This window comes from Anolis carolinensis, chromosome 3 (assembly GCF_035594765.1).
Source record: "Anolis carolinensis isolate JA03-04 chromosome 3, rAnoCar3.1.pri, whole genome shotgun sequence".
In the NCBI taxonomy this organism is placed as follows: domain Eukaryota; kingdom Metazoa; phylum Chordata; class Lepidosauria; order Squamata; family Dactyloidae; genus Anolis; species Anolis carolinensis.
The window spans coordinates 155,546,099-155,558,467 of record NC_085843.1 but is presented as its reverse complement, the minus strand read 5'-3'; the positions used below and the strand labels follow the sequence as shown (position 1 = coordinate 155,558,467).

The window sequence follows — 12,369 nt, the reverse complement described above, 5'->3', positions numbered from 1 at the left end:
AACATGATGTTTTGGTGCTTAATTTGTAAAATCATAACCTAATTTGATGTTTATTAGGTTTTTCCTTAATCCCTCCTTATTATCCAACATATTTGCTTATCCAACGTTCTGCCGGCCCGTTTATGTTGGATAAGAGAGACTCTACTGTACTTCTAATGTAAAATTACTCCTGCTTCAAACCCATTTGAAGCCTTCGATCCATAGTTGTGTGCCTTTTTTCCCTTTTTAATAACATTTTTAAATGGTTCCCAGTCCTTTCTGTAGTTGTTTTGATTCCCCTCCCCCGTGAATCATTGCCAATTTATCCATTTCTGCCATTTAATTTTTGTTAATACTCCATTCTTCTGCTGTTGTGTTTCAGTCTTTTTCCAATTTTGTGCATATAACATTCTTGCTCTAATTAACATGCAATGTAGTGTTTTGGCATGTATTAATTTCACTTGTTGGTTTTATATTCCTAATAAGGATGTTTTATATTCCAAATAAGAATGTTGTTGCCTTGCATAACTCTTTGAGTTAATTTACATTATCACTATTAAGTTAGATCTGAAAGAATCTAGCTTAACTTTGCTGTTCTTCAGTTATCCTCTTAAAAATACAATTGCCAAAGATTTTGTGACACAGCCATCTAACCTATGCCACATGGAGTAATTTAGTTTCAGAATGAACTGTCAAGGCAGCCAATACAAGACTACACAAAGGCACTAGAAAAATCCAAACAGATAACCTTGTGAATGTTTATGGATGAAAAGGAGTAGCAATAATAAAAAAGTGAATTAGATGCAGAGATAGACTGAGTTCATGTTTACTGACAGCTCAGGCACAGAGCTGCGCATGGCAGTGATCTCTTGCTGATACAAGCTATGTATTCAGTTGGCTGTGCTATCTGGGTAGGATCCCCACAGTAATATCATTGAAAAACATATCACTAGTTATTCTAGATTATGAAGCCCATCTAATATTGGTGATATTGGTTAAGGATAACAAAACATAAATTGATTTGGGAGTAGTGGTTAGTAAGCAAATATGGGGAAACTGGGTTGTGAGGTTCCTAGTACATCTCTTTGGCCAGAAACTGGCCAAAGAACATTTAGCATAATGTCAAGTTTTTAACTTTGTTTGTGTTTCTAAATATACAAAAAATAAGTAAATCCACAGAAGCCAGTCTGATCTTACATAGATGAAAGTTTCATACCAAATGAAGCCCACTGGCCTCTCTTTCTTTCCTTCTGTCTGTTTCCATGGATATTAAATCCGAATCCATTTTCCCATCATACTGAAGTACTATGAAGAAGGGAAGGACAATAACACAGTAACTGTTTCCTGAAACTGTTTATCCACTTCAGTTTTTAATGATTGCATTACGTTTAATTATAGTATGATAAACATTTTTTGTAAATTATTTTTGTTCAAACGTACAAAGAAACGTATTTATAAAATGCAACAACACAAAATGAAATTAAAACTACCATAAAAGACAAGCACATTTTCATTATATTCAAAAGTAGTTCATGTTCCTTTATGTCAACATGCAACCTACACATTCTAAACAAAGAGCTACTAAGCTAATCTATAAGCCTCCCACTTATTATCTGTTTATTTTAACTTCTTATTTGTTGGCCCCTTTAAGTATCACTTTATTTCTACTTTTCTACTTTAAATAACACTCTTGCTGCGTCAGAAAACTAATAATTGAAGATTGTCCCCATCTTTGCTGTATAAAAGCAATGAATGTGTCCTGGTCTTTCTTGAATTTGGTCAAGGATTTCTAATCAACATTGTCCAATTGTCCATCTCTGCTAATTCAAATTTCTTCCTCAGCCTATCTTTTTGGATCAGTATATCTGGTTCTTTTCATCTCTGGGCATAGATTATCCATGTTGTTGTAATCATGTGTACTATACAAAGGAACATAGAATAACATAGTCATATGGAGTAATTTTCCATGTTCCTTTTCTAGAAAAAGAATAAGAACTTTATGCTAAGCATTAATTTCTAGGGGTTTTATTGTTTCCAGGCTGAATTATTAGAACTTAAACAAAGGCAAGAGGAGAAAATGAGACTAAGAAAGCATCAGAATGAACAGCAAAGGTAAGATTAATGGAAGAAATTATTAGAACATGTTTACATTCTTCATGTCTGTAGAACCATAGAAATTCTTGGCCGTAGTGTGAAGTTTTTCTAGGTTCATAGTCAGTGGTAAATTGTGATGTTGTTTTCTATATGCTTCCCATGCAGTTGGTGCATATGTCTATAATTTATAGTGTTGAGGAGTGGTATTTTGAGAATCCTGAAGTGAGATACAAATGCTAGTAAGGTGGTGTGGTGGTGGCTTCCTATTAATCTCAAATTCTTGCTCCTCGTCTCATTCAAATGACAGTGGTTCTAAAACTGTCTGGGCAAAATGTGGTTGATTTGTATTACAGGTAGCCAGATGTTCAGTGTTCTCTTCCAGACTGATATACTAGGTGTCTCCTCTCTCAGACTACATTGTCAGCCTCAAATATATAACGAGGAACTGGTTTCCATTAACTATGAGTGACTCAAGCAGTCTTCTGAAATAAATTGTGCACTCTTACTTGAATATTTATTATGTAATGTCTATATTACACTATGTAACACTATTTTTGTTCCTGAGTTATAAATGTCATTTCCTAATTGGTTCTATCGTAATTGCAGAGCCCCTGGTGGCACAGCGGATTAAAGTGCTACGCTGCTGACCTTCCTGACCAAGAGGTCAGCGGTTCAAATCCAGGGAGCGGGTGAGCTCCCGCTGTTAGCTCCAGCTTCTGCTAATCTAGCAGTTTGAAAACATGCAAATATGAATAGATCAATAAGTACTGCTCCAGTGGGAAGGTAACGGTGCTCCATGCAGTCATGCCGGCCACGTGACCTTGGAGGTGTCTACAGACAACGCCGGCTCTTTGGCTTAGAAATGGAGATGAGCACCAACCCCAAGAGTCGGACATGACTAGACTTCATGTCGGGGGAAACCTTTACCTTTACCTCTATCATAATCATGGAAAAGGTTTTCTGACCTGCAAATACAGTAGAGTTTCACTTATCCAACATTTGCTTATCCAAGGTTCTGGATTATCCAATGCATTTTTGTAGTCAATGTTTTCAATACATCGTGATATTTTGGTGCTAAATTTGTAAATACAGTAATTACAACATAACATTACTGCGTATTGAACTACTTTTTCTGTCAAATTTGTTGTATAACATGATGTTTTGGTGCTTAATTTGTAAAATCATAACCTAATTTGATGTTTAATAGGCTTCTCCTTAATCTCTCCTTATTATCCAACATATTCGCTTATCCAACATTCTGCCGGCCCGTTTATGTTGGATAAGTGAGACTCTACTGTAGTTTGCTTTGGCAGGACATCCTGCAGCACCTTTTGCTATAGTTTTTCAATGAATATCTCACTGAGTCTCAACCAATTCAACATAGTCTGTGGCAGCCACAAAAACAAAGTTTATGAAAGAACAGCTTGTTTGAAAAAGAACTCCCTATTCACCATTTAATTTAAATGGTGAATAGGGAGTTCTTTTTCAAACACCCTGTATAACACTACTGTCAAAGTAAGTACTGCACAATTTTACTGCACAATTTAAAAGGAAATAACACTTCCCAACCAGGAACAGAAGTTTTTTCAAATTTTGTTACATAGTGTTATTTATAATGAAAAATACAAAATGATTTGGATATGTCTATGTTACATCAGTGTAGTACCATTTTATATAGTATTCTAAATATACTCATAGAACCCAGTGTTAGTTCGTTATTAAAGCATAATAAATTCATTTTAAGGGGAGATCTATTTAAAGTTTTTGCTCTTTTCCTTTATGCACCAACCCTGTCATTTTATCTATGAGAGCCAATTCTAGCACCTTTAAATGACAATTTTCCTAGTACTTTGTACAGTTGCTGACTTTTAATACTTTGCCAACTCAGTCAGATCGAACAGTTATTCACAAGATTTCGCAGCAAGAATAGGGTAGTTAATGTCCTCATATATAGGGCCGTTTTGGAAAATGTTGCCATCATTGTCAAAACTGGTGCGACAAAGTTGGAAAGCTGGAATATTTCAATAGAAGATTTATAGTTTAGACTTGAAACTGGCCATCATGCTTACATTACCAATGCAGTCTGCTTTTCTTGCCATAAAATTCAATTCACGCTTGTATGTTGTATTCACTTCTATAATCTGAGCCTTCTGGTGAAACTCTGTTAACATTCATTCCCTGACTTCTATTTCTAAGGGTGAATAATGCATTTCTGGACAGGTTACAAAGCAATAGTCAGCCAGGTGGCATTTACCAGTCTGGATGTCTTGGGAATATGGGTTTTACTGCTGACAGCTGGGTGAGTAACAAACCTCATCTTTCAAAGTCCCAAAGAATAAAAACAATGAGTTGCTGTTGTTTTAAAATAGCCCACTACCTGAATAGTCTGCTTGTAATATTCATTGTCTGGGATCGGCGTGGAGCCAAGGTGATGAATAAAAATTCGGCAAGCACTTCTGAGGAGGAGGAAATCGGGACTTTATCTAAACACAAAATGACAGCTGCCTGCTTCTGCAGGGTTTAGATTGCCTTGAATATGCTGCTTTTATCACTCCTTCTGTATAGCGCAGCAGAAAGAAATCTTGGGGAAAAAATGTGTTTATCTGTGAAGGCAGAAATAATAGCTGCTCTGTAAGTATGGCAAACAATACACAGCATGTCCTAAAGTGAATATGAAATATTTAGAAGATGGATGCTTTAGGCAGGCTTTAAATGCTGCTTAAAGAGCATTCATTTCTAGATACAAAGTAATTGTAGTTATAGAAATTGCATATTTCCAGTCTAGAGTCCAAAACCTCAAAGTCTTTTACATAGGCTTGAGCCTTTTGTACCAGTGCAACAACACTTATTGGGTTACTAGAAAAGTGTTTGTATTGGTAGGCCTTGCTTGGAGCCTGTGCATTTGCACAGCCATGAGTTGTACAAATATTGGGTTTCCAGAATGATTTTTACCTTTTAATCACATCCTGAATAGTTTGCTTTTCAGGAGAGCCCCATTTGTAGTCTTATTCCACATGTGTTAACTAGGAAGAAATTCCCACTGCATTCAGTGTGGTTTATATGGACATAAATGTGTGAAAGCTAGTACTGAAATGCTGTTTTCCAAAACTGAAGTTATGGGGCAGAAGTCAGTTATTTTATTTATTTTTATTTATTTATTTATTTACAACATTTTTACCTCGCCTTTCTCACCCGAGGGGACTCAAGGCGGCTTACAACACCCGGCAAAATTCAATGCCAAACAATCAATAAAATTAACAACACATTTAAAACAATTAACAGTAATCAGTAAAAATACATTATACAAACATTAAAAAGCATTAAAAACATATAAATTACTAGCTTTGCCCGGCCACGCGTTGCTGTGGCTTATGCTTTCAGAGTGTTGCTCTTTATTTACTGTCCTGATTTTAGAGATTATATTGTTCTGTATTATTATTAATCGCTTTGAATGCGATCTCCTGCTTCTTGGCAGGGGGTTGGACTGGATGGCCCATGATATCTCTTCCAACTCTACTATGATTCTATGATTCTATATCACAGTAATTATTACATATTATATTTATACTCTTATATTATCTGCTTAGAACTGGATTATATGAGGCCCCTTCTTCACAGCTGTAGAAAATGCACACTGAAGTGGATTATATGGCAGTGTGGAGTCCAGATAATCCAGTGCAAAGCAGATAATATAATATTATAAATGGGTTGTATAGCTGTGTGGAAGGGCCTTGAGTCTACACTGCCATATAATCCAGTGCAAATTAGATAATCTGTGGAACAGGCCGAGGCCTAAGTCTGCCTGTCCCCTGGGCTGAGTTGGTTGCTAGGAGACCAAGTGGGCAGAGATTAGTCCTCTGACTGGCAGCAATTGGATAAAAACAATTATTGCTCTCCCTCTAATTAGGACTTTATTTTTCTTTTGTTTTTGTTGTATCAACCTAGAGGTGTGGATGATGGGTTGTATTGTCAAATTTTGAGGTTGGGGGGCATGTAGTTTTGTTGGTCCCGTGATGCCATCACTCATTTATATATATAGATTTAATTCCATTCTTCCAAGAACCTTGTACATAGACCTTAATTCAGACCGTGTCAACATTTGCTTACTCATTAAATGAGTCATGTCTTTACATTCTTCCTGAAGCCCAGTTATGAATTCCACAGTTATGAATTGATGCCCCAAAAAAGATGGATACAAATTTCAGATCCGATATAATCCCAACATCAGAAAGTTTGTGCTTCCCATTGACTGCCATTGGAGATACAGAAACAATGAAACTATTTAGGATTGGAGTGTGTGTGGGAGAAAATTATACCTTTCACTAAAAGGATTTTTTTCCCCCAGGAGTATGATTTCCATTTAAATGCTGTACAAAAAAATAAACTTACTTAATCTCTCTGAGTCAAATCTAATTGTTGCTTCCCACTACAGTAGACCTACTGAGTGAATGGATATCCATTCATTCATTTGCTCTACTCTGCGTGGGACTGAGAGTGTTTTTGGGCCCCTGTGTTGGATTTATGCTCCTGGACCATGACAATGAATGCAACAGAAAGCTTAGAGTTGGCACCAAGTAACAAACCCGTAAAACATTTAAGACAGTCCTAAATATTTGAGAAAGTATGTGTGAGAGTGGCTTGCTTTCCTTTTCTTCTTCCGTGTTTTTTTTTTGGTGGGGGAGGGGAGTACTTTGCATAAAATTAAGATTAACTGTTCCAGATGAAACATCTAGCATGAAAACACACATTTTTGTTGGTCCCGTGATGCCATCACTCATTTATATATATAGATTTAATTCCATTCTTCCAAGAACCTTGTACATAGACCTTAATTCAGACCGTGTCAACATTTGCTTACTCATTAAATGAGTCATGTCTTTACATTCTTCCTGAAGCCCAGTTATGAATTCCACAGTTATGAATTGATGCCCCAAAAAAGATGGATACAAATTTCAGATCCGATATAATCCCAACATCAGAAAGTTTGTGCTTCCCATTGACTGCCATTGGAGATACAGAAACAATGAAACTATTTAGGATTGGAGTGTGTGTGGGAGAAAATTATACCTTTCACTAAAAGGATTTTTTTCCCCCAGGAGTATGATTTCCATTTAAATGCTGTACAAAAAAATAAACTTACTTAATCTCTCTGAGTCAAATCTAATTGTTGCTTCCCACTACAGTAGACCTACTGAGTGAATGGATATCCATTCATTCATTTGCTCTACTCTGCGTGGGACTGAGAGTGTTTTTGGGCCCCTGTGTTGGATTTATGCTCCTGGACCATGACAATGAATGCAACAGAAAGCTTAGAGTTGGCACCAAGTAACAAACCCGTAAAACATTTAAGACAGTCCTAAATATTTGAGAAAGTATGTGTGAGAGTGGCTTGCTTTCCTTTTCTTCTTCCGTGTTTTTTTTTTGGTGGGGGAGGGGAGTACTTTGCATAAAATTAAGATTAACTGTTCCAGATGAAACATCTAGCATGAAAACACACATTATCATTGTAGTCAGAGAAGCAAACAAAAGTAACATTATATCAATCCTCTTTGGAGTCCCTCCTGGTGTCCTATCTACTCAGGTCATAGGGATACCAAGAGAAAGGTCCTGACTCCCACATTACAGCATGCAAGTTGCTGATATGCAGGAAAGATCCAGGTCAGTTCAATTTCAGTGCATCAAATTTTGAGGAGCAGGGTAGGAGATCTTTACCTGAAAACTCTGTCATGTAAAGCAGTAGTAGATATGCCAGCATAGGTGATAGCACTATATATTACATTTTTTGTTTCCCAAGAAATGGGCTCATATAAATGCCTTTTGGGTCCCCTTCTACTTGAGGAAAACAGAGAGGCAATAAGAACTCATGAGCAAAGCAGAAATAACAGGACAGCTAAGATAGATAACAGCCTTGCTAGTGAAAGGACTTATTTTGTTTATTTACAGCATTTATATTCCGCCCTTCTCACCCCGAAGGGGACTCAAGGCAGATCACATTACACATATAGACAAACATTCAATGCCTTTTAACATAGAACAAACACAGACAAACATAGGCTCCAAGCGGGCCTCGAACTCATGACCTCCTGGTCAGAGTGATTGATTGCAGTGATTCATTGCAGCTACTCTCCAGCCTGAGCCACAGCCCAAGTGGACTTCAAAGGAAAACTCTAAAAAGGCTGAAATTTCATCCTCAGAAACTAGCCATAGACCAGCCTGGAGTTGAACTAATACCAGCAGTGGGTGAAAAAGCAGAAAGTGGGTGAAAAGTCTTCATTTGCATAGAACTTTTCACACCTTCTTTTGAATAATGAGATTTAAATATATTTTGTTGCTGTCATGTCTTTATACACATGCACACACATATCTATTTGTTATGGTTTCTAGAAGTATTATATTCATGCAATTATAGTTTATTTTGTTAATGACAGTGTAAATCTGTTTAAACTGAAATACTTTGCCAGAGTGGATTTGGTGGACAAAAAATCCCCAGTGTGGTCCATTGCTGCAGAATGGACAATGAATAGCCGGTGGAGCGACTTACTTTTGGTGTTGTCATTTTATGAGCACCACAATTGGGCTGTTATGTCATAGGCATTCCTCAGTTAACAAAGCCTCTAACAGCAAAGCTGCTTTTTACAAATGTTTTGCCTATCCAGCCCCAATTTTTCTCCCCATCATCTTCCTATCTGGATAGTCTTACCTATACTGTTATTGGGAGCAATGTGTTTGCAGCAAACAATGCAGTAAGCAAAAACTTGAGCTGAGAAGGAATTCTTCTCTGGCCTCTTCTGCTGAAATCATGTGGGCTTCCCTGCAACAGGCAAAGTAAACAGCAGCTGCCTCCAAAATCCCTTACCAAGCAAAAATGAACAGCAAAACAGAGGAAGAGGGAAAGTAACAGCAGACTTTGTGAACACCAAAAATAGAAACCATAAGAAAAGTGAGTGACTGATGAAAAAGTCATATCTGAGTCTTTCAATGGTCTCTTGAAGGATAAAAATGGTTTTTGCTTATTTAACACAAGGCTTACTTGGCCCAGTTGTTTAATTTCATATGTATATGTACATATTGTTTGTTTTGATTTTTTTAACTCTTGAAGTTTAAATTAACCTTCATTTTTTCAGACAGAGTAAGATCTTTGAATCTATCCCCATTCCTCCCGTGTTATTTTGCTTCTAGTACCACTATTTTCTGTTGAAGAAATGATGCCCAGAAATGCACCTACTTCAGCATAAATGTAGTCTAGTCTCTTATAAGGCTGTGTCGTATATTTGTGAGAGCTACTGGCCTCCATACAACTTGTTTCTTCCTGCCTAGTGCATGAGTCAACAATTGGGCAAGCATTTATTTATTTATTTATTTATTTATTTATTTATTTATGTATTTACAGTATTTATATTCCGCCGTTCTCAACCCAAAGGGGAATCAGGGCGGATCACAATGTACATATATATGGCAAACATTCAGTGCCATTAGACAAACAACACACAGATAGACAGACACAGAGGCTATTTAACTTCCCAGCTTCTGGCTTTGTGAGGATATGCTCAATTCCAACCACAGGAGGAGCTGCTGCTTCATCATCCACTGTGACAAGTCCTTTTTTTTTTTTGGATGGAGTACTTCCTCATCTGGTGTTGTAAATCAATTAAATTAGCCTCTCCACATAAGCGGTCCCTAAATTTTCCTACTTGACAGATGCAAGGCTATTTTTTATTTTAATTGTCGGGTGCTCACTCCGACACGGGCTAGCCTCGAACTCATGACCTTTTGGTCATAGTGATTTATTGCAGCTGGCTACTAACCAGCCTGTGCCACAGCCCGGCCCTTTTTCCTCTTTACCTGCCCAAACTGACACAATAAACTATTATTGTGAATGAGGATCTTAGTGGGTCTGTGCTTAACGTTGTTTCATTTTACTGTTCTTATTGGATTGATCAGTATTACTGAGGGTTTTATCAATTGTGTTTTCATGATGCACAACTTTCAATTGTATTTTTATATTGAGCATTTTTCAATCTTGGAACTCATCTTGGGAGTGTGAAGTCTGAAGAACAGCTTGTAATATCTTGAATAAATAAATATGTTAATAGAAATTCTCATTTCTACAGGAATATGACTATTTCCAGTAAAATGTGAGCAACTACCCAAAAACAATTAGACAGGTAAGTCTTCAAAAGCATACAGTTATTCTTGCATTGAAATACTGATTTAGGCATCTAACTTGGGCATTTGAAATGCTTAGACAATTTTAAGACCAGACATATGAATGAGAGGAGCTCTAGGGAATGAGTACTGTCCCTGCTCTGAATACAACGAGACTGTCTGAAAACCCAGGGGACTCAGTCAGTGCATGAAAATCATTCGGTAACTGTCTGAGATCATTACTATATTGCTATGAGAAATTCAGCCTTTGAATACTTGCAGATGGTCTGCCATATACACTTCCTTTTAAAATGTATTATTCATGTTCTTAATCCTTTCATGTCTAAGGGGTTATATAACCAGAGCTTGGTGCAGTTACATGTAGCAGGTCCCTTAGAATTAATTCCTGTACCCAATAATGAAAGCATAACTATATTACATTAGAGTTGTAGCTATGTAGAGGATTTGTTTCGTTTCATATGTGACTGTAGCTTATAGAGTTACTTTTTGTAGTTATGGGTGGAGAAAAAATATTGCATAGTCCCAGTGATTTATGCCAGGCCGTATTTTTCTGCCCCATAGTCTATTGTGGGTCTTGAGGTAGTGCAAGAAAGACTATGCTCTGTACAGCAAGCCAGCTGCTCCTGGCATTAACGTGATTTAAAAAAAATATGTAAAGTAACTTTTCATTTTGAGAAACTAGCAAGTAACACTTACTTTATAAATTGCAAGCAATGCAACCAACTGCTTCATGGGCATGCAATTATAGTTAAATTATTTTAAATGGTAACTTTCAGAGCTTTGCTTAACTGATCTCAAAAAATAGCCCAATGCATATCAATTTCAATGAACCCCAAACATTTCACACATCACTCTCCCACAATAATGGGATCAAATTATTCCTGTGGTTCAAATAGTTACAGGATGGGAAGCATGGGGTCCTCAAGATGATGGTGGACTGCAACTGCCAGCAGTCTTAACCAATATATATAATGCTGAGAATTGCAATCCTACTGTATATGGAAGGTCTGATGATCCCCCTTCCAAAACAGAGTGAAAATACTTTCAATTTAAATCCTGGAGAATATTGTGGGTAGCACGTAAAGGACAAAAAAGTTCCATTTGGCAGAGGTTTTTGTAGACTCAATTCCTCTTCAGATGCCTTCACTGCCAAATAAATCTTTTTAGCTTTTAAGATGCCACATAACTGTCCTTTTTGCTGCAACACACACTGCTACTGTCTCTTGAAATGTCTGTCAAATCCCATTGCCAGCCTTTCTTGCTCAGAGACAAACCTGAGATAAATTGCTTCGTACTGGTCTAGTGTCCCTGTATCCCATATTCATCAATCAGTGGGTTTTTTCCTACCTTCAGGAAGGACAGCCCTTTAGCAAAGTCCCTGTGTGTCCCAACACAACTGCATCTAAATTATTATTTGTATGATCATTTGTGTGCCTCCTTTTAGGATCAGATCTCTTTAGGGTCCCTCACATAATAAAATTCATGATTGATGAGATATATAATCAGACTTCAGAGGCAAGCAGTATTATTCAATGTGTAAAGTAAACAGTTCTGGTTATTTTCTTAATGGTATAATAACAATTTAGGCTAAATAGAATGTTAACCTTGCAGCAATTCAAATGGGGGAGGTGGCAATATGAGACTCTTATTAGTTCTCTTTTAATGCAATCAGAAATGAAGTCTTAGGTAGAAAGTACAAAGTTTGGAGGCCACCTCTGTAAAGGTCATATCTCTCATTCACGAGCTAAATAGCTCTTAGAGTTGAACCACGGTTTGTTTCTTGTATGAACAGATTTGGATGAGCAGATAAAAATCTTCAACTAACCTGTATGGCAAAATGTTTTGGACATGTGTTAGGATTGCCAATGATCGTATTTCAAATGGGAAATCTCTTGTTTAGGGACACAAAAGCTATCTCTTTTGGGGCTTATATGTGGTGTGCCAGAGCCCCCAGTGGCGTAGCAGGTTAAACTGCCGAATTTGCTGACTGAAAGGTTGGTGGTTCGAATCCAGGGAGCGGAGTGAATTCCCACTGTTAGCCCCAGCCTCTGTCAACCTAGCAGTTCAAAAACATGCAAATGTGAGTAGATCAATAGGTACCTCTCTGGTAACAGCACTCCATGTAGTCAT

The 12,369-nt window shown here is 37.2% G+C and overlaps 1 protein-coding gene across 6 annotated transcripts in view; it reads left to right on the top strand.

Moving 5' to 3' along the window:
• Positions 1–12,369, top strand: part of epsti1 (epithelial stromal interaction 1) — a 76,800-nt gene that overhangs the window by 61,656 nt on the left and 2,775 nt on the right. For 5 of the 6 annotated variants that reach the window (XM_008106812.3, XM_008106813.3, XM_062975619.1 and 2 more), the window contains 3 exons: positions 2,018–2,091; positions 4,270–4,372; positions 10,185–10,238. In XM_008106812.3, coding sequence (XP_008105019.1) covers positions 2,018–2,091; positions 4,270–4,372; positions 10,185–10,205 — 198 coding nt within the window. In that variant the 3' untranslated portion in view covers positions 10,206–10,238. The remainder of the gene's footprint in view (positions 1–2,017; positions 2,092–4,269; positions 4,373–10,184; positions 10,239–12,369) is intronic. The other variant, XM_008106811.3, reaches the window with a different exon arrangement.